Raw genomic sequence first — 22,840 nt, forward strand, 5'->3', positions numbered from 1 at the left:
ATCCCAAGCCACCAAGCCACAAGAAATTCTCTTATTCTCGCTGGAGCGAGGTCGTGACCCGCGGCGATCGTATTTTCTTCGCAGAGTCCCTCCCGGACCCTGCCTCTGGGTTAGGACGGGACTCCGGGAACTCTTTAATATCATCTTTTGTAGTCACACGCTCCCCCTCTGATAGGATTATTTCAGGATGTGTCTCATAATTCCGCGGTAACATTGGGGCTCCGCGGTAGCTTCCCGCGAACGACTTCCGCGGGGACTAATATCCTTGTCGCGTGTTCACGTGCTTTCTTCTCATTGGGTGGTCAACTATCCTTCGTTGGGTAAAGATCTGACCGAGGCTACTTTTCTCCGCGGGTCCCGCTACCACGTGTCTGTAAACAATTGGAAGGTTAAATAGTCTTCCTTGATAATAAGTTTGACGATTTTTGACCGTACCTACATTGGGTAATTGCTCTAGGTATGAAATGGAGAACAAATAATTTCTCATACATGAAAACAGAAAGCTAAATGACTAAGATACCCTTCTCCCACTGAACCGAATTCCCCCATTCTTGTTCTTCCTCTCAACTCTCTCTCTCTCTCTCTCTCTCTCTAAAGATCTATTTTGCATCGATTCTCAAACTTTCTCCCTTTCTCCAATTCTTTTTCAAGATTTCTCTTCTACACATGCATATATCCGTATTTGCTTAGGAGTATTTGAGATTATCCCCATCTCCAGACAAATTTAGCCAAAAAAAAAGAAAGGAATCCTAGATATTGTTCATCCCCGATCTGAAATTTCTAAAGAAAAGTCTTCGACGAATTTGGTCTCTACGAAGAACGTTAGTTTTCCCCTCTTATTTGAAGTTTTAATCTCAGATCGGTTTGGGTTTTGAAGTTTTCTCCTCTTTCATTGTGCATTTTGAATTTGTTCTCTACTGGGTCTGGGTCTGACTCATCTCTCTCGTTGTGGGTTTGGATTTTCAGACGGTGGGTTTTGAATCTTTTTATGCACCTTGAAACTTTTCATTCAGGGACTGAGTTGCCCCATGTATAAGTTAGTATAACTTAAGTTATCCCTGTATGAACCTAAATTGTTCCGTATATGAATTTAAATTGTCTCGTGTATGAATCTAAGTTGCCTTCTAAATTCCAGACAAGAGAGATATTTTTGTCTTCAATACCATGTATTGAGAATTATTCTTTTCCTTTCCACTATGGCACAATTCCGAAAAAGTACTCCATGCCCCAAGGGCCACTGAATTTCCCCAAATCTATTCGGGTCTTACCCGACTGGTCTATAAAAGTCATCGCTGTCGCTTCCCATCCTCAAGCTTCTCTTATCTAGGGTTTTAACAACCCCCACCTCTCTCTCTCTCGATCCACGCGAATCTCCCAGCGTAAAACCTACTACCATGGCCGAAGAGGTGCAGTACGGTGCGGATTCTCTCAACAACAAGCGCAAGTACGAGGACCAGACCACTCCGCCGCGGCGGTCCACCGGCTTCTCGGCCGCGATCCCGTCGCAGTCGCCGCCTGATTCGGGCAACGCGCCGCCGCCCGCCTCCTACAACAGTGTCCCGCCGCCTGTGGGCGACTTTGAGCTCGCGAAGCAGCGCGCGCAGGAGATTGCTGCCCGTATCTTCAGCAACGCCGAGGCGAAGCGACCTAGGGTTGAGAATGGGGGCTCTGGCTTCGATTCCACTGATAGTAAGGGTTTCAGTTGCTTCCCCTTGCCTGTGGTTTAATGATTTTTTGTTTTTTTTGTTTCCATTGGTTTTGATTTGGATTGACGTTATGAAGATGCTTTTAATGTCTTGGCTGGTTGGGATTGATTGTTAAGGTTTTGTATTGATAAAAGAGCTCAAACAGCCGACCAGTTAGTTGTTCAAGCTTGGTTTGAAACTTAACGAATTTAAAAACATGCTTAAGATTTGCTTGTTTATGAGATGAGCTGATCTCGAACGAGTTTAAATCGAGCAGGTCTTGAATTGGTTTTGCTTTGGATTGGCTTTATGAAGATACTTAATGTCTTGGCTGGTTGGGATTGATTGTCTAGGTTTAGTGGTGATAAAAGAGCTCGAAAAGCCGAACAGTTAGTTGTTCAAACTTGGTTTGAAACTTAACGAATTTCAGAACATGTTTAAGATTAGCTTGTTTTTGAGAGCTGATCTCCAACGAGCTTTAATCAAGCAAGTCTTGATTATCTTGAATTTTTATACATCTTGCGCCGAGCAGTAGCTTGTTCAAGCATGGTTTGAAGCTTAACGAACTTCAAATGTTAAAACTTGGTTGTGATTGTAACAAACCGATCTTGAACGAATTTTCAAGGAATGATCACGAGCAGCTTGGTCCATTTATTAGCCCTACCATACTTATTTGGGAAAGTGTAAATATGTGCCCTGAGAGTTTTTAAGGAATGAACACCAGCTCAAACCCGAGTAGCTTGGTTCGTTTATCAGCCCTACCTTTATACTTATTTGGCAAAGTTCAAATATGTGCCCCAACTTGGTTTGGCTTATTGATAGTCGCATGTGTTGTGGTTGCAAACCCTAGATGTAAAAATATGCAGAATTCGTGTGTGAAGAGATATGAGAAAGAGAGTTAAAAATAGGATTGTGTAAATTGGTATACGGTAATGGGTCTACCAGATTGAAGTAAGAGTTATCTACCAGATAGAAAATTGAAGCTTTCTCAAAATCCTTTGTCCTTCACTTGATGTTTTGATAGTGGGTTGATCGAAGAAATTTCGGATTTGGCTTCACAATTGTAGCACTAAGTATACCCTCATCTGCTGTACAGTGCAAGTAGTTTGTATATGCAATGGGGTGTGGGAATTTTTGGCTTCTTTTGGTTATAGTGAAATGAATAGTTTCTGAAGCCTTGGTTAGTTTTCGTCTGTTGGTTCCTGTTTTAGCTGATTTACGGCTGTTAATGTTCTGAGTGATCATTAGTTGGTCAAAGTTAGCGATTGCGCTCATCCTTTTTGTTTTGGGTGGATGCAGATGTTGTACAGAAGCCTATGATTTCAAATATGCCTCCCTCATCCATACCTGTACTGTATGGGTACCAGGGACAGGGAGCAAGCAAAAAGATCGAGATACCAAATGGCCGAGTTGGTGTGATTATTGGGAAAGCTGGAGAAACCATTAAATATCTTCAACTTCAATCTGGGGCTAAGATTCAAGTCACAAGGGATATGGAAGCAGACCTTAATTCCCCAAATAGGCCGGTTGAGCTTACAGGTACTCCAGATCAAATTGCAAAGGCTGAGCAATTGATTCAGGAAGTTCTTTCTGAGGTATTGCTCCTTAAAGTGGGGAAATCAATTTAATGAGTTTGTTTGCTATATGGTGGTTTACCTCATTGGATTTCTACGTTCTCGATGGTAAAGTATCAGTCCAAGAGATTTTCCTTTGGTCTCATCTGTTTGATGTTCGAGACAGGCTGAAGCAGGGGGTTCTGTTGGTAACCGGAGGGTACCTGGACAGCAATCTGGTGAGCAGTATGTAACAAAAATCCCAAACAACAAGGTAAATGAAGCCTTCTATGGTCAACGAGCTATTTGTCTATTACAAAGGAACTCCCTTGGTGGACTAGGACTTAGTTCCTGCTTTTTTTCAGGTCGGTCTGGTCATTGGTAAAGGAGGTGAGACCATAAAAAACATGCAAGCTACTTCTGGTGCTCGTATTCAGGTTCGTCATTGAATGCTAGCATGCTCTTTCCAAAATTCTGTAACTATTGATTTAGCTTCATTTAGTCACTTGGATTCCTCCTGTTCTGTCTGTGTGGATTGGGTTTCTTCCTTATCCCTTGACAATTAACCTATTTGTAGTTTGAAGTTATTGCTTTTCGGTTCTTGAATCTTGACTGTTCTGTTTGTTTAACTCTATATAGGTTATTCCCTTGCACCTCCCCCCGGGTGACCCTTCAACAGAGAGGACGTTACAGATAGATGGGACCAATGAACAGATTGAGGCTGCAAAACAGTTGGTCAATGAGGTTATCAGTCAGGTATGCTTTGTTGTTGCCCAATCTTGGATATGGGTCTGAGCTTGCACTTTAACTAAAAGTAGTCACTTGTGTTGATTTCGTCCCATTATCTTGTACCGTATTTCCTCTTTGCTATTAAAGGACCGCATAAACTAGTGCTTCCCTTAAATGGTGATGCCGTGATGCTAATTTTCTATTTGGTGATTAATTATTGCTACGAATACATTCACATGATGTTTTCAGAAGCATCATTTCAGACGTATTCATCCGCTGATGACGGGTTCAAGTCCAAAGTGTGTATTTTGAACGTATCTTTTGGCTTATATCTAAGAAGTCACTGTATATGGTTTGATAATCATGGGTCCTGACATTGGCGGATACATCACTTGCTCTTTGTAGCAGGGTAACAAAGGTTATGTGTGGAGTTGGGAGGAGGTTTCAGGAACTCGTGTTGTGTTTTTTTCTTCTCTTTTTGGTTGCTTAATCTCTTTACCTATACATACTCATGGTTCCTCTCTTTGTTGATTTTCATTTCGAGGTTATAGGCATCTTTCTATATCGTACTTCTATCTGTACAATATGTTTTCTTAAGTGCCCCTTTTTTTTTTGGTGCCACATAGTAGCTCTCTTTGGTCAGTTTTTGTTGGGGGCAATCATATGTTAGTTGATTCTTGGATCACTCTCTGAAAGTTTTTATTACCATACCTCCAAATCCTTTATGGAGTAGTGTTGAATCCCCATATAACCCCGTTGTATAGATTCTGCCTTTGTATACCTGTTCTAACACTTGTTTTTATTCGCTGATGCAAGTTAGTCGTGCCACATAGATATATATAATGTGGTGTATATGTGGTGCTCCTTATTTTGCTCTTATCAGGAGTGAAGTGGAATAACAGACTTAATCATGTTGATTTATCAGATCAGAATTCATCGGCATCAGTTATTGCTGAAGATGCTGCCTTTCAGTCTATTTTATAAAAAGTTAAAGTTATGTTTTCATATCTGCAAGATTAGCTATATTTATACGTGTCTGGTAAAATTGGATATCTTCGCTATGTTCTTTTTATGCAATGCTGAAGACTGCAGAAAGATGCACATGTGAAACCTGTGGGAATAGTTTTGCATGTGTGAAAATGACTACTGGCTGGAGGAATTGAGCTTCTGCTAATGCATATTCCTCACTGGAAGAATCTCCATAGCCACTAAGTCGAGGCTTCTGCTTCTTTCTAGTTGTCCAATAAGAGACCACCCGGTAGCACGGTAATTTGTACTTGAATTCCTATGTCCATGATTCTTGGGGTTGTCTTTTTGTAGACTGTGTGCAGGATCATTTCCATCGGTCACCAGTGCAGGTTCATTTCAATTTGCAGTTGGTTTTCACAAAATCTCTTGTATACACTAGCTGGCTGGTGTTGAGAAACTGAGGGTATACCAGCAGCCCAAAATGTTAGCAATTTTTGATCTTTAGACATGCCTTAAGCACTAGTCTGCTTATTGGATAATAGGCTGGTTTTACGTTATTGTTTTGTCAGTGAGGCAATTAGGGCCCTATGTAATAGCGAATGCCATTAAGGATGCTTCTGAGTCTATTTCTATCCACTTTGTTGATTGTTCGAGTGAGGAATTGTGGGATGGTCCTTTTTGAAGCTCAAGTGTGGCTTTTTGATGTTTATTATCTCATTTCTGATATTGGTATTGGGAAGTATTGTAGGGTTTTTGAGTAGTGGAGTATTGGTGACACCAATAAGGAATTCTAAGTAGTGTTGGTGCTCCCACGGCATTTCCTGGTATGGTTCTAACCTCGTTTTCTAATATGTAATAATGATATAGCAGTTGGAGAGGGAAGTTTAGCACTTATGTTTGTCTGGAGATGCAACTGTATTGCTTTGGAAGTTGATAACATTCAGGATAAGCTTTTTGTGGTTATTGAAGAATAGCACATGTTGACTGCTGAATTCTGTAGAGAACTTTAAAATATTGGAGTTAAATGAAGTACCCTTGACTATAAGCTAGGTGGTAAGATGATATTTACTATATGCTCTGTGGCCGATCAAAAAAAAAAAAAACTATATGCTCTGTGGTATAATGTGAAATACATTGAGTTATCTTTTAGTGCTTCATTCAATGAAGGATATTTTCTGCAGTTAGATTGGATCTATTAGTGCTACCTTTATTAATGTTGAACTAGGAAAGAGTTCAATGGCTATTTCTTTTCACTTCTAACTGCTTTACAGATTTCTGGTTTCATTGTGAAAGTTTGAATGAAACTGTTTTCCTTCGCTTTCTGAGAACTGTTCATTTGGCGATCATATTTTCAGCTAGCATATTCTACACTTACTATGACTTTTGTTTTGACACCAATACGTAAGTGTTGGAAGGGCTTTGGTTTTAACTTTTGAGGGTTATATGCGTCTCACTTTTTCCCTACTGTTTTGTGGTTATTTGTGCCTAGACTGTCACTCTTGCACGCAGGTTGTTGATTCTTTCTAGTTTTCAGGTGACGGATTTTAACATTTTAGCTCATAGTGACCATATGAAATAGCACTTTCCTAGTTTTTTTTTGGTTCCCTGGACTTCTTTGTGACATTGTCATGTTACGGTTTTGCTAGACCTGTTCTGTTAACTTGTCATTATCCTGAAAGTATGACAGCGCATCTTATTGCTGTGTTATGTGTGGAGCATTAAGTGTAACTGGATTGATGGATGAGGGCACCTTATATGAAGTTGACGGAGTCATCTGGCTTAAATCTTGAAGATAAGTGTCATCTCTCACTTCATCACCATAATGAATAATACTTAAGCCATTCGTTTGCTACCGCTCGGCGTCGCCGTAATCTTGACGAAGAGAGAATTGGAAGTTATTATGTTCATGTGGGTGTTGTTTTTTGAACTGCAATAGTCAATGCCTTTACTCCTGAGTCCTGACTACGCTTTCCATTTCTCTCCTCCTCTGTCAAGAATGCTCTCTTTTGTTTTCTCATGAATGGTCCTTTTCTTGTCTCGTCTTTCATTTTCCTGATCTTCAGTGTGCTCATTGTTTGCCCATCCGCTGGGTAAACACCTGTTCCTTGATCCCCACATCTCATCAAGAGGCTAAACCATACTTGGGGCGGCCAATTATATATGTTTCTCTCTTCAAAAAATTATTACTTGGCCACAGCTTGCTCATCTGTTACTGGGTGCATTTATATGGAGGTTTCTGAGATATATGGGCTAGAGAGTGAGGAATTTGTAACCGGGTGCATTTTGATGGGTAATAAAGTTGGGTCATGTCATTGGTTACTGGGTTTGCCATCCATGGTGACGGTGGTGCAATCTTTGGGATGATGGAAGAAAGAGGGAGAGAGAAAAAGATACTACAGAAGGGTAGAGAGAGGACAAAGGAAGAGTCAGAGATATTTTGTCAGCTTCAGGAGGTTGAGAGTCGCTTAAGATTAATCACTTGTGGCACTATCACCACCCTATTTTAGTGATTGATTCTTATGGTGTGGTATGAGTCTTTATTGTGGATATTCTTGTTTACTTTGCTGGATCTTTCGACATATTACATTGAGACCTCTGGTCATTGTACACTGCATGCATCTACTTTGGATGTTCAGCAAGATATATCTCTGTGTAGCAGTTCACTATGAAATCTGTTGGCAATGGATTTTTGTTTCTCTGCTTTTATTTTGAAAACTCCTATAGTATTTGCAATTTCTGTTTGTACCCATTCACTTCGAATAGGGAGAGGATGGGCTTCTGCGGGAGTAACTCCACCAATCAGTACGGTATGTAGGCGTCCAAACCCCTTTTGATACAACTGTGTTGTATATCCATCTACACTGCCACTAAACTCTTAAGACATGTGTGCGCTGCTTGTCATTTTGTAGGCATGTCCTTTTACCCCTTGTGGAATAAGTATGCATATTTTTTTCTGATCTGCCTTTTTTTTGTGTGTGCAATGAACTTGATATATATGAAATAACAATTTTTTACGCAGAATCGGCCCAGAAATCCAGGAATGGGTGGAGGATATTCACAGCAAGGCTACCAAACCCGACCTCCAATGCAACAAACCGGCTATGGTTACGTGCAGCCCGGAGCATATCCTGGGCCCACACCACAGTACAATGTGCCTCAGCAACAATACCCTGGGTATCCACCTCAGCCAGCTTCTGGTGGTTATGCAACTGGGTGGGACCCAACAACTGGTGCACCGAATCAGCAGACCTCTCAGGGTGGTGGTTTCGATTACTACGGCCAGCAGCAGCAAGCCAGCAGTGGTCCCACAGCCTCTGTAGATAATGCCAGTTATGGTTACAGTCAGCCACCTGCTTCTGGATATAATACACAGGGTCAGGGTTATCCTCAGGAGGGATATGGGGGATATCAGGCACCTGCTCCACAACCCGGATATGGTCAACCTGCTCAGGGGTATGATCAGCAGCAAGCTTATACTACAACAGCTCCTGTACAGGGGGATACCAGCCAAGCACCACAAGGATACACCACCACTGCTCAGCAACCTAGCCCTAATGCTGCTAGTTATCCGCCTCAAGGATCAACCCAGCCGGGTTATGGAGTCCCCGCTTCTCAACCCGGTTACGGGACTCAACCACCCTCTGGATATGGCCCCAACTACGGACTGCCTCAGGCTCAGAAACCTCCAGGCAGTCAGCCCGCTTATGGGCAGCAGCCCCAACAGCCCCAACAATCACCTACTGCCCAAGGAGGCTATGCCCAGCCTGGATATCCTCAGTCTCAGGGGCCTCCTGCTCAAGCGGGTTATGGTCAACCAGATTCTGGTGCCCAGAGGGCCCCGCCTTCCAGTTATGGTGCTGCAGGATACGGCGCCCCGCCTTATGGTGCACCTCCGGTGGCCCAGCCAGGATATGGGCAGCAGCCGCCATACAACAGCTCTTATGCGGGTGGTTATTCGCAGCCTCCAGCTTATTCTGCTGATGCTGCACCAGCTTCTCAGGCTGTTCAGCCTGCTGGAGTCACCAAAGCTTCGCCACAGAGTTGATGCGTAGCTAGGGAATGAATTATGGTCGTATTGACATTTTGGTGCTTATTGTGTTTTTTCTGTTTGTAGTGTTTTAATTAGTTACAGTCGGGTTTTGTACTTGTATCAGACCTATGCGTTTTCTTTTATTGGTACAATTTAGACCTATGCAATTTCAGGATATGCTTTGAGATCCCTGTTTGTGGGTGGCAGTACTTGTGTCTTGTCTGGACGTAATCTAGCATTCTCTTTGTTGCACTATTAGAGCATCTCTAGTGGGTTGGTCTAGTGGGTTGGTTAAAAATTGTGTTGTATGACATAAAGTGAGTTATTTATTGTTTGTTAAGAGTATATAAATTTGAAAAGTGAATGTGTGTTGTAGTAGTGTAGTTAAGATGTGTGATAGTGAGTTAAAAAATATAAAAATGTATGCATGTGAAGAGATTCTACGTACATTACACTAAATTATTACACCATTCACTATAATTTTTTGTAGAGCCTACTCATGATTTCAAAAAAAATATCTACAAATTTTAAAATAATACTCCTATTTTATGAGGCCTTGTGAAAAATCAGTTCTGACGAATATCAGTAAATATTATTTTTAGGTTCTTATGTTTGAAACTGCGTAATTGAGTATTTTCACTCTTATAAATCTAGAAATAATACTTACTGATATCCGTTAGAACTGATATTTTATAGGGCTTTCTAAAATATTATTTTAAAATTTTTGAATATTTTTTTGTATTTTTTGTGAGATCTAAAATGAACCACATAAAAAATATAATAAATGATATAGTAGTTTAGTACAGTGTACGTAATATCTCTATGCGTCTGCGGATCCATCATCTTCCCTCCCCCTCTCATCCCACCCTTTCTTCTCTCTCTGCCAAACGGCATATGGCAGCTGCCAAAAGCTGCACATGCAGCCCTCTCTCCCCTTGTCTCTCACTCTTCTCTTTGTATTGCTAGTAGGTTTGCTACAATTAATGCAGTTAACAGATGTTAAAGTTAGCAAAATGTTAACAAGACCACTAGAGAGCCAAAAATAGAGTAGAGCAAGTACACTAAACGAGCTTAAATATATTTTATGTTATTTTATCTAAGAGAAATATAAAAAAATAGTCTACACCAGATGAGCTAAAAAATAAGCTAAAATATATTTATGAATAGTTATTTTCTATTTTTACCTATACACTATTCATACTCCTTTTATTTTATTTTATTTATTTCTCTCTTTCCTCCCTCCTTTCTCCTCTCTTTAAACAATAAAGATAATTAAAAAAATGAGTGAAAAATATATTTTTTAATTAGAGTTAGGTAAAATAGATAATATTGGTGTAATGTTGAGAGGGATGTGAATAGGTAAAATGAAAAAAAATGCACTATTGATCAGCATTTTTATATTTTTATTGGTGTACATGCTCTTAATTAACTAAGTCAGAAAAATTCTGACCAAACAAAGCATTAAACTCTACAGCCAGAGAGGCCCTTAAGATTGTATGGTATCGTGGCACTCCCAACTACTTTTATTGTTAAGAGACTGTGTCAGGATTTAGCATTTGTTAAGGGATTTGTGAAACGGAAAAGGCACAGGGTTCTACCTTTATTGTCAAGAGGAAAAACTCATCTTCTTCCCTCCGTAATCCAACCCTCACCGATCCAAAATCCATAACCACAAACATAGCCAGGGGGTCATTGAGCTGTTGGACTTGACAAGATCTCGACCGGAAATGGCGGCACACCTCTTGTAAAGGGGATTCAAATCTCCTTTGGCCAACTGTAATGAGCTGAGCTGAGTTCGTTCTGGATTACTCCATGATATGTATGACCTTTTGATTTCAAGGTTGATTGAACCCACCTTGTCGTTCATTGAGTAACTAAATTCCAAGGAGCTTTAATCTGTTCTGTAATGGTGGGTCGAATGGTAAGTGATTATCATTGCGGTTCGGATGCTAGATTTATTAAAGTTGCAGGTTTGAATTTTCCAGGACTCATTCTACAACCACATTCAATTACACACCCAAATACACACCCACACTTACAATAGGAGTGGAACCCGCACACACTACACACCCAGTATGTGTGGGCCCCACTTTTATTGTGAGTATGTGTGTGTATTTGGGTGTGTGATTGGGTGTGGTGTTAGAAAAATTGATTTTGCAGTATTGCTTGCTTACTGAACAATTATTGAAAACTTTGACATTCGAATAAAAACATCCGAAGCATTTAGATTGTTTGGTTGCATTTAGAGTGAGTTCTTGGGTCGAGGAATAAATGAAAATGCGATGAAGGTTTAAAAGCCTCCAAAAGACGGGGTCGTATCCCAACCAGTTTGGATTCGGACCAGTTTGGTCCAGTTAAGACTAATTGTGGGTTCGAAATGGGTCCACAATAAAGATAGGAACCATTCACTTTTTAGAGCTTGTTGAAAACGTTGACCACGTCAAAAATTACGTTGATCGGATATCGTTTGACATGTTTTTGAAATGCATTAATCTTCAAATAATTCTCTCAAATGGGTTGCAATCCGGTGTTGCATACTTTTATTTTTACAAACTTAATGCATTTTGAAATCACGTCAAACTATATCCGATCAACGTGATTTTTTGCGTGGTCAATGTTCTCAACGTGCTCTAAAAGTTGAACGGTTTCGATTATTTTAGTGGACCTGAAAAAAGCCCACAATCAATCTTAACTGAACCAAACTGGTTGGGATATGCCTCTCCAAAATGACTATCCCTAAATCTTATGGCTGCTAATTTTGCCACTTATTTTTTTGTTAACGTCACTCCCCTTCAATTGTATTACAAAAAAAATACTTGCAGAGAAGTAGCGTTAACAAAAAAAAAGAGTGGCAAAATCATTTATTAATCTTATTCTCGAAAACTACATTCAACTCAATCATCTTCTCTTGAATTTCTAGCGTTTGTGCCTGTTCGATGCACATGATTAAAAAAAAATTCAATTCTGCCCCGTGTATTGAACGGGTACAACGCTAGTTGCTTAAAAAGATAATTTAATACTTTTTTGGGTCCCGTATTCGATGCACGTTAACATTGGTCTTCGTTTATGCACTAAAAGATATACGTGTGTAAAAAATGAATTTGAAGTACAACGCATCAGTGTCCCAGGAGCATAGAATAATTTTTTCCCCATATTCAAACCACCACCACAACAACCCCACCCCCACAATTTTAAAAAAATTAAAAGAAAACCAAAAATCTAGAAAATTAAGATTAGGATTTAGATGCTTTTAAAAACAAAACACATTTGCTTAGTATACAATATAAATAGGTGAAATTACAAAGAGACCCCCTCATCTATACGTTTTGGACATGATTACCCCCTAACCTTTAAAAACGTCCACAGACACCCCCTCATCTACTTGAAACTAAAAAAATCACAAACTCTGTTAACGGAATGACTGAAATGACAAAGATACCCTTGTCATAATAACACTCACAGATCTCTCTAGCCAACAATTTCTTCTCTCTCTGGACTCTCCATCTTCCTCCTCTCTCTCTAGTCTCTACGCCAGGTTTTCTTCGCCCGGGGGAGTGGCTACCCCTCTGCCCCCGGGCTGCCTCTTTTTTTCCCTTTTCTCTCATCCTTTCTCCTTCCCCTCCGTTCTCCTCTCTCCTCTTCGCCTTTCAATCGCAGCTTTTCTTGTGTTTTCCCCCGACGATTTCTTTCCTCTGGGTGCTACCGGTATGCTTAACGGCAATGTGGGGCTTTCTCGTTGCTCCTCTAGTCAGATTTTCACTCCTGGGTGGTCCAATCTTGCTTAACGGCGATGGTGGAGTGTTCAGAGGCTGTCGATCCGCATTCCTGGTTTGGTTGGTGGTCGCCGCCGCCATGCTTTTAGGTGGCATCGGTTGCTGATCTTCTGGTTGTGGTGTTGTCGGCCTGCAGGTTGGTGGTTTCAGTGGTGGTTGCATGGTGGGTGGCGGGTTTGGGGTTTTCTATTTTTGTTTTTTTGCAAGTTGTCTTTGGGAGTTGCGGTTGCTGTGGTGGTGGTGGATGGCTCTGGTGTTGGCGGCTATGAGGGTTGGGGTGATGGTGGTGGGTGGGAGGAGGTGTTTCGGGTGGATTGATGAGTTTCAAATGGGCTATTTTGGAGGTGGCGGTTATGGGTGGGTTGTGGTGGGGCGACCTGTGGTAAGGTGGTCGGGCCGTTCTCCGGGGTAGTGAGGGTGTTCAAAGTGTGCGAATGAGAGATTGAAACAAGGGTTTTATGGCTGTGAGGTTGCAAGCGCCTTTGTACTGCTATTGACAGCTTCCATGGCTGCCGACGGGGGGGGGGGGGTCTGTTATGCAGATTCTTTTAAGGGTATTTTTGTCTCAAAAAGGCCAAAAGCACTGGTTCGTGCCATTGAAACAAGCGACAATCCAACGGAAGGGGTTAACTTGGATAACGGTAATACATGAAGGGGTGTCTGTGAGCATTTTTAAAAGTTAGGGGGTGTTCATGTCCAAAATGTATAGATGAAGGGTCTCTATGTAATTTCACCTAGATAGATAGATAGATTTAGATATAGATCGATCGATCTCAAACACAATGGCCCCATTTACTAGCACTTATTATTTATATTAGCTTAAAAAAGTTAATGAATGATGTATGGTTCTATTATAAAGATCTTATTACTTCTCAACTTATTTTGAGCCAAAAAAGTGAAATTATTTTGCGCTTCAATTTGTGGCCTTTTTATCTTTTCGAAGCTGTAAAAATACATTTGACAAAAAAAAAAAAAACACTTATTTAAGAGTGTCTCTGCACGGTAATTAAGATTAAGCTAGACATTTACTTGATAATTAGCTTTTTTACAACTTACGTAACAAACAGTCTAAAATTTCAATTTAGCTTTACACCTAACACACTCCATATTATTTTAAGTTTTTTTAAGTAAATAATCAAAAAAATTGTAATTTAATCAATAATCATCTAAGTTATAAGCGATAGCAAACAGGGCGACTAACCACCCACCCCACGTTTCACTCCAACTTATTTATAGCCACTCTTTTTTTACTTTATTTTTTTGTCCTATAATTCAGAACAAAATAAATGACAAAAAAATTAAATATGACTAATTTATTTAATAACTCTTTATTTGAATAGTATAAACTACACGTGAAAACAGTTTAGCTCTTAATTGTCTTGGGGCATCACCAACCAGGCTTCAAAATGAAGAATTGCACCCGTCCACCCATGCTTCAATTATTTTATTTTATTTTATTTCAAAATGAAGGATCATGTTTGATGCTCCATACATGGAGAACCAAATGAGAAATGAAGAACATTTCTAATCATCTAAGTTATAAGCGATAGCAAACATGGCGACTAACCACCCACCCCACGTTTCACTCCAACTTGTTTACAGCCACTCTTTTTTTACTTTATTTTTTTGTCCTATAATTCAGAACAAAATAAATGACATAAAAAAATTAAATATGACTAATTTATTTAATAACTCTTTATTTGAATAGTATAAACTACACGTGAAAACAGTTTAGCTCTTAATTGTCTTGGAGCATCACCAACTAGGCTTCAAAATGAAGAATTGCACCCGTCCACCCATGCTTCAATTATTATTATTATTATTTTTCCAAATGAAGGATCATGTTTGATGTTCCATACATGGAGAACCAAATGAGAAATGAAGAACATTGATAAGCACCCGATAATACAATTAAGGGTGTGCTAGTTGTCTAGTTTTAGTTATTTCTTTCGTTAATTTAATGGTTTTTAATTGTTTTTGCTCGTGAGGTAGCGTAGCCTTGTTTTGTAGGAATTTGCCTATTAACAGGTGTTTTTAAGGCCCAAAGCATGTCAAGACCCGAAGGTGACCCGACGGCTTGCCAAAGCAAAACAAAGCAGTGACCAAGACTAAGTGATGGGGCTAAGCTGCTCGGTATTGATGGGAAGGGAAAAGTTACATCGATGCCGAGATGATTATCCAGTCAGGCAGTTAATGGGTTAGGCATCGATAGGAAGTTTAATGTTACATCGATGCCGAGACCTTTAGTAGCAGCTTTAAGCCTTTCTCCATCGATGCTGAAGGCTTTAGAAGGGCGTCTTTGGAGAATCTTGGAGAATATTCTGTGCACGTACTTGGAGGATATAAAAGTCGTGATGTCACTTTGTACAAAAAAGTAGAATAGATTGGGTTGCATCATTTTTAGATCTAGATCTAGATTTTGAATTGTTCTTCATTTTCAGCACTTTAAATTTAATTTTATGCTTTAGTTAATTAAGTTTTGCTATTGTAGTTTTCATTAAAGTTGTAGCCGCTACTCCGATCTATCGTTTAATTTAATTTTCTTCTAGCATTGTTATTTTAATTATGCTAAGTAGATTTTAACTTGCTCTTATCTTCATAGATATGTGTGAGTAGTTTTCCAAGGTTAGGTCATAGTGTGATTAGCACCTCATGACTCGAGTAAAAATTATATTTTTCACCAATAAAGTTTGAATTTTTGATTCGAAAATCGATGTGGGGTTCGGATTTATTTGTCAAATTGCTAAGGTGTTAATCTCCTTGATCATGTGTAGGTAAGAGCATCGCCTACATACCACACATGATACTTGGAGCTCTATCGCACAAGGCATTTACTAAATAAATTCTAGAGCTAGCTTGGTAATCGAACCATCTTATTTTCCGGTTTGGGAACCTTAATTGAGTATCTTAAACAGTGTAATAGGGTGAAAAATGTAGTTCAACTCGAGTCGTGGGTGTTAGTAATTCTTAGACCTAACCTGCTTTTATCCTAGTTTATTCGCTTTTTAATTTAGCCCTTTTTACTTTCCACCGCAAACGTAAAACCAAGTTGGCTGCCTAAAAGCCGAAAATCCGTGCTTACATCTACAATCCAGCAAAACCATATTAATTATTCCCGTGGGTACGATCCCTATCTTCCGGATTATTATGCTTCAATTGAACGCTTATACCCTACGCTTGGGGTGCTCTTATTTGATATATCGACGAACGAAGCATTTTTGGCGCCATTGCCGGAGAGCGAAAGCGTAACCGCTGAACTTAATTGTTTGTCGGACCCGGCCCCCGGGTAGGGGGTACCCACTATTGACTTGGGTATATATAGCTTCGCACGCCGCTAGTAAAAGAAGGATCGTGTGCCCAGCTCCGATTCGAAGGGCAAATCATTTAATATCAGTGACACAGGGCTTTCATTAGCTTTTCTGATAGGAGTAATTCACAGTAAAACACTCACGTCTTTCAGATTAGCCCCAATGGGGGCGGTATAGATCCATAGGTTAGGCATTGATATTCCCGTGTTAATGCACTTGGCTCTATCTTGTTGCTTGCCTGGTCACGATCTTAGGGGACCCCCCAAACAGGCCAAGTATCAAGCAAGTCTAGAAGCAAGCGTGAAAAAGTTTGTGTCCTCGAACAAAGAGATGATACGAGACACAAAACTTACGAATTCAAACTAAACCATATCCACCGACGAAGAAGTGCTTTATAAACAGGCAACAACGAACAAGAAATACTATGCTTCAAACAACGAAAGCACTTATTCAACTGAAATGAAAACTAGTAGATGAAATTTGGATAACGACAGGAAAACATGCCATGCAACTAATTATGCAAATATCAGATAATCAAACATTAAGGAATCCATGCGTGCTAAGAATCAACTAAAAACTTTACTAGCATGTAATGACCTTGGATACAAAAGAAGAGGGACTACAAAAAGTGTAGTGGCCATATGTTAGTATGGTTCATCTACCCTTGGCCACTACCGACCCTAAACTACTCAAGACATGACCACACGCTGGCCAAGCACCAAATAAAGATACGAAGAAGAAATAAAGAAAAACTATGAGATAAGGCCTACTAAAACTATTACCACCGACTCCATCACACCTAGTCGCTATCCTCATCCTGCTTCTCACAGTATTGAGCCTCGAGCTCTCCCTTTCCATCGGATTCTTTCTCATCCGGAATGAATGTTAGCCCATAAGTCAAACCAATTCTCTTATTAAAGTATTCAACGCTCTTTCGAATTCGCTTTTGTTCTTTCATAACATTTATTTGATCTCCTTTCTTTGAAGAATAGGGTCATTTGATGTGAGAATTATAGCAAGAGAGATATTGGAGCCAATTTTGGAGCTTTTTGGAGAGGGAGATGAAAATTTGGGGCTTTTGCTTTTACAGTGAGAGAGGAAAGATAGGGAATCATGTATCAATTCTTTGCATTTTCATATTCCAATCACTTTTATCACATCCACACCACCCCCAAATTTCCTTGAATCATTGAAAATCATTTTCACACAACCCTCCAAACATCCGGTTACCTAAGTTAAAGCAAAGAATGGGAAACATACCTAGATGCAAAGTAGGACTAGGTGACACATATGTGGTATGATCATGCAAAGAATACCTTGTATCCTTTCCTAAGTGCGCCTTGGATTCCAAAATGATTGAAAATCAACATTCAAACACAATTAGACATGGACATCCGATTATTCTCCTAATTACATGTATTTTTATTGAAAGATGGAAATATGGGCAAACATTTCTAATCATCTAAGTTATAAGCGATGGCGCAAACAGGGCGACTAACCACCCACCTCACGTTTCACTCCAACTTGTTTATGGCCACTCTTTTTTTACTTTATTTTTTTGTCCTATAATTCAGAACAAAATAAATGACATAAAAAAATTAAATATGACTAATTTATTTAATAACTCTTTATTTGAATAGTATAAACTACACATGAAAACAGTTTAGCTCTTAATTGTTTTGGAGCATCACCAACCAGGCTTCAAAATGAAGAATTGCACCCGTCCACCCATGCTTCAATTATTATTATTATTATTTTCAAAATGAAGGATCATGTTTGATGCTCCATACATGGAGAACCAAATGAGAAATGAAGAACATTTCATTTTGCACTTTAAAATACATATAACTTGTGATTTTATAATGTAACATTTATAAAACAACTACCATTAGAAATGTGTTACCAGTATCTTCAAAATGATATCAACGTTGAATATATTTGGATTATATCTAAAAAGTAAAACATAAATTTTGGAGGAAAAGTTGAATTTTGGAAAGAAATTAATGAATTTTTGAAAAGTAGAGATGAAAATGAGAATTATTCTCCATATCCACTTTTTGAGTAAAAAAAACTATTTTGACCTTAAAAATGAAGAATTGGGTTGAAGATACTCTTGCACGCACATCACACGGGCACAATATTAGCTATATTCATTTACAAAATGTGACCTCAGAAACATTTAGACTGGTTGCTCTTGTTTATAACAAATTGTTCAAAAAAGTATGAAAACTATTTCTATTATTTGAAAAAAGTTAAATCTTGTAATTAAAAAAAAAAACTAGAAAAATATAGGATTCATTGGAACGGTGAAACCACCATGTGAGTTCAATTATTTAAGCCAATGGTTTGATGGACGAAAAGAAAATAAATTTACGTCTATTTTTTGTTCATTAAAAAATGATTTCGACACTCTACATTTTGGTAAACCACCTTTGAATTTTATTTTATTTTAGTGTTTATAAAATACGCAAAGCATAATTTTGAATGTTTATTTTCATTTTGTCCCTCCTAAATGCAGAATGTAAATTCCCAATACGATACTAAAATACTAGTAGTACTTTTTAGTTGGACGCTGTGTGTAGACTTTCTGAGGAGATTATATATTCGTAATATTTAAAAAGATCCAGGGGAAAAAAATTGTGCCTAGCCGAACGCATTTATATAGCGCTGCAAAAAAACCCTTATTCTCTCTCACTCCTCACGAACTGTGACAATTCTTCTCTCTCCGATTCTGGTATGTGATTCCTGTATGGCTTATACATACGAATGCGTACCGTCATTATGTGAGTATTTTGGAAATCATTTTTTGTCGCTGTGATCTTCGATTTGTCTTTTTTTTTTTTTGGTAAGTACCTTCGATTTGTCTTCGTTTACCCGTTATCAATTTCATTTGAGCTCTTCATACAGTTCAAATTGAGTTGTTCTTTTGTCTAGAAAGTCTTGATTTTTTCTCTGCTAGAATGTTTACTGTGTTTCAAAAGAGTAATCCAAGTGTTTGAATCACTATCATGACGGATTATTTTAAGTGGTATGGTGGATTATTATTATTTTTTTAATGTTACTGTAGATTTTAAGATAACAAAGAGTCGTTAGTGTTGATTTAAATTAGTTGGTTAAAATTTAAAATTCCAGAACTCTAGCACGTCTAAAATGGTATGGTGGACTGATTCTTTTTTTTTTTCTTGAGTTAATGTAGATGGTAGTTAACAGTTAATACATTCGGTTGATGTTGAAATCGATATCGGTAATAGTTGGTTACGTTAGGAGTTTGCAGAACCATTCAGATCTAGGGGACAGAAATGCAGAAAATAAATGAAGATACACTGACACACGTGGACACCAGATTTATGCCGTCCATCCGATGTGGTGAAGTACAAGAGATTAGCTGTAGTTGCCTCATCGCTACAGTATACAGCTAGGGTCACGTGTATTGGAACATACCAAAAGTACCCTTATGTAAATAGGAGTAGTTCATTCTCAAACTCCATAATTGGTTATTCTATGTAAGACCTTTGATAGGAACTCATTTTGAAGGCTTAATCTGTCTCAATATGTCTTTATCCGTTTTCATCGTTTAGTCATTCTATACATTCAGATATGGAATATTTTAATGTTTGTGGGATGGCATACTTTTGTTCGTGATGCATTTTACTTGAATTGCCATGCTTGTAGTGCTTTGTATGGTGCCATCATCTGTTAGTGAGCGAGTTATGTAATCAAATTTGCATCTATTGCCATCAACGGCCAACTGGTGGATCTAGTTGTGAAAATTTATATTAGTGTTGTGCTAAAAATGTTGAATTTGGTGCAATCATCTTTAGGTGAGGAAATTATGGCATCAAAGATGCATCTATTGCAATCAAAGGCAGCCGAGGCTTCAAAGCTTGTCTCCAAGCATGGAAGTTCCTACTACAAGCAATTGTTGGAGCAGAATAAGCAATACATCCAGGAGCCGCCAACTGTGGAGAAATGCCAACAGTTGGCTAATCAACTGGCTTACACTCGACTTGCCAGGTTTTGCACTTTCTCTTGATGAAATTTCAATATTCTACATGTACCAGAAATTCCTATTTTGAAGTTAGGATGCTTGCATGATCTTGTTAGTTATGAGATTCCTGTAAGGTGTTTCATTGGTTCACTTCTGTTGCTGGATTTAGCACATAGGGATCTTAGTTTGACACTTGACATGTCTCATCAATCCATATAGCCTATACGCTCCAATTGGTTTTCTGTATCTCCTTATATTATGGAGCAAATTGCCTGGATTTAAGCTGAATCTCAGTCATAATAGCTCCTTGATCCCATTCCCAGCAAAACATGAATAAGTTGCGACCTGCATGAACAATGTATGACCACCCCACTTGCTGTCTCTAAGCATGTTCATCTGGAAGCTTTATATTGGTTAAGTTGACGGAGTTCCAGTTATTTAATGCTCAATCCTGTTCTTCAAGCCTGAAGATTGTGTTGGAGCTGGACGAAGTCTATCATTTTGGTAGTAACAGCATTCATTGCCTTTGGAAACTTGGGAGTTTTGATGGTGCCATCTCATAATTAAAGCCTACAATTCAAGTAAATAGTGTTGACTGTTGCATTATTTACTTGGGCTATGCATTGAAGAGCAGCAAAGAATAGATGATGGTATGCTCTGTTGACTGTTCTAGAGTTCAGGTTTAGGTTTATTTGCATCCAACCTAATTGCTGTGTGTTCCCCACTGCCAATTATAAATCTGAGCACACTTGTAGAGACTCGTGATGTCCAAGCTTTCAGTAGAGCATGCTAGTTAGGGATTTTTAATTTCCCTTTTGTACGTAGTGGCCTGTAGGGCTGCAAACGAGCCGAGTTGAGTCGAGCTTTGGATTGCTCAAGTTCGGCTCGCCAAAAAACATGTCAGCTCGGCTCGCCTAAGCTTGGTAATCTGAAGCTAGGATCAGCGCGTAGAAGAATAAGGTGGAGCCCTCACTTATAAAGGCATTTTGCTTTGCTTATTTCTGTTGAGGAACCGATGTGGGACTAAAAGGATAAGGAAGGGAGTTCATTTGGGCAAGAAAAGAAAAATGAGTTTAAAGCACTCCTTTCCCTACAAAGCTTCATGGCAACCTTGCTAGTTGGCAGTCAAAGAAAGAGTAAATAAATTTTCCATTCAAAAAAACAGATTACGATATATTGAACATATATATGTAGTGTATATATGTATGTATTAAATGTATTGGGCTCGCGAGCTAACTCGAGCTGAGCTTTAGATAACTCGAGCTCGGCTCTTTTACAAAACGAGCCAAGATTTTTAGCTTGAGCTTGTTCGTTTACCTCACGAACCGAGCTGAGCAGAGACGTTATCGAGCCGAGCCTCGAGCTGCTTGGTTCATTTGTAGCCCTAGCGGCCTGAACTTAATTTTATGCATGATACACCTACTTCTCCATATTTTATGGTCTGTTGTAGTCAGTCTTATATATGGCCAATATTTCTTTCTTATATGTGGGCAATTTCGCTAAACACTTCTTGGAGCACCTTCTGGGTGGCTAATAAACTCTTTTGTGTTTGTTCAGTGCATAGTTTGAGCGTAGCACTACGTTACATGGACTCTGGAATTGTATGAGGTACCTGTTTCAGACACTTGACACTAGTAAGCATGTGGGATGTGCACTTTTAGTTGGACACCCGTACAGAAAGCATAAAAAATATTGAAATTTATTGCAGAACCATGCGTTAAACCTTCATAGTACATGAAATTATTCATCGATAACAAGTATCTCGGAAGACCTTGGGGTTGTGTCTGGATCATCGATTTATGGAGGTATTTACAAAGGAAGGGAAAAGTTGCGGATACCAAATAAATAATTTAGCTTCTTTTATTTCATTAGCTTTTTGATGTTTCATTTATCGTTTGCTTATATCAATAAATCCCTCGACATATACATGATCCAAAGTTCCAAACACAGCCTTAATCTATCATTCTTTCTTCTTTGACTCCACTGGAGGAGGAGTCCTGTAGTTCATTTAGCTGAGACTTATTGGCATGCAGCTTTCTTCTTCCATGAATACAAAACTAGTGAAATATTCTTAGTTTGTCTTCTCGTAGCAAGTTGTCCTCTGATATGGCTTCCAAATTTGATCAATGCTTTATACCGGGCTTCATCTGTGGAGGTAGGTAATGACATATCAAGGGCATGGTTTTGACCCAGTCTCAGCTTGGTATGACTATGTGTAGCAATGTACGGAACCCTCCTTTTCTGCACACAATTGTCTATAAACTGGACCTTTCCAAATTTTGGTAACCGTTGTTCCCCTAAATATCCATCTGCTTGAGACTGTAGAGAAAGAATATTGTTATCATAATTTGCTGTCTTATTATGCCCAGTGCTATGGTTAAACAGCTTATGCATCTAATTGTTTCTTGTGTGCAGCATTCCTGTTCGTTATGAAGCATTCAGGAAGGAACTTGACTACGTGAAGCAACTCTTCAAGAACAGGCGGGACATAAAGACTGAGCATGCTGGTATTGCTGCTCTTTTCGGAATAGAGTGCTTTGCCTGGTTTTGTGCTGGTGAGATTGTTGGACGTGGTTTTACAGTTATTGGTTACCCTGTCTAAGTTACTCAAGTAAACTACCTTCAGATGTGCTGAGCTACAGAAAATTTTTGTATTTCTATGAAATTTTTTCTATGACCCCTCAATACATGCTGAATTTCCTTGTTTCCGGGAGAAATTTGAAATTTAATCAGTAACGAGCAAGTTCTTTCTCTCTCTCTCTCTCTCTCTGGGTTTTCCTTCCCTCAATTTCCTATGCATTTTTT

General features: G+C 39.0%; 2 protein-coding genes across 2 annotated transcripts; both read left to right on the plus strand.

Moving 5' to 3' along the window:
* Window positions 1-1,275: 1,275 nt before the first annotated feature.
* On the plus strand, window positions 1,276-9,172 carry LOC131306727 (uncharacterized). Its single transcript, XM_058333147.1, has 6 exons — window positions 1,276-1,689; window positions 2,985-3,280; window positions 3,426-3,512; window positions 3,604-3,675; window positions 3,878-3,994; window positions 7,956-9,172. Exons 1-6 carry the CDS (start codon window positions 1,395-1,397, stop codon window positions 8,979-8,981), a joined length of 1,893 nt encoding a protein of 630 aa, XP_058189130.1. The 5' UTR covers window positions 1,276-1,394; the 3' UTR covers window positions 8,982-9,172.
* Window positions 9,173-18,660: 9,488 nt separating this feature from the next.
* On the plus strand, window positions 18,661-22,790 carry LOC131306728 (uncharacterized). Its single transcript, XM_058333148.1, has 3 exons — window positions 18,661-18,781; window positions 19,869-20,061; window positions 22,451-22,790. Exons 2-3 carry the CDS (start codon window positions 19,880-19,882, stop codon window positions 22,635-22,637), a joined length of 369 nt encoding a protein of 122 aa, XP_058189131.1. The 5' UTR covers window positions 18,661-18,781; window positions 19,869-19,879; the 3' UTR covers window positions 22,638-22,790.
* The last annotated feature ends 50 nt before the right edge of the window (window positions 22,791-22,840 follow it).

This window comes from Rhododendron vialii, chromosome 11a, assembly GCF_030253575.1.
Source record: "Rhododendron vialii isolate Sample 1 chromosome 11a, ASM3025357v1".
NCBI classification, from domain to species: domain Eukaryota; kingdom Viridiplantae; phylum Streptophyta; class Magnoliopsida; order Ericales; family Ericaceae; genus Rhododendron; species Rhododendron vialii.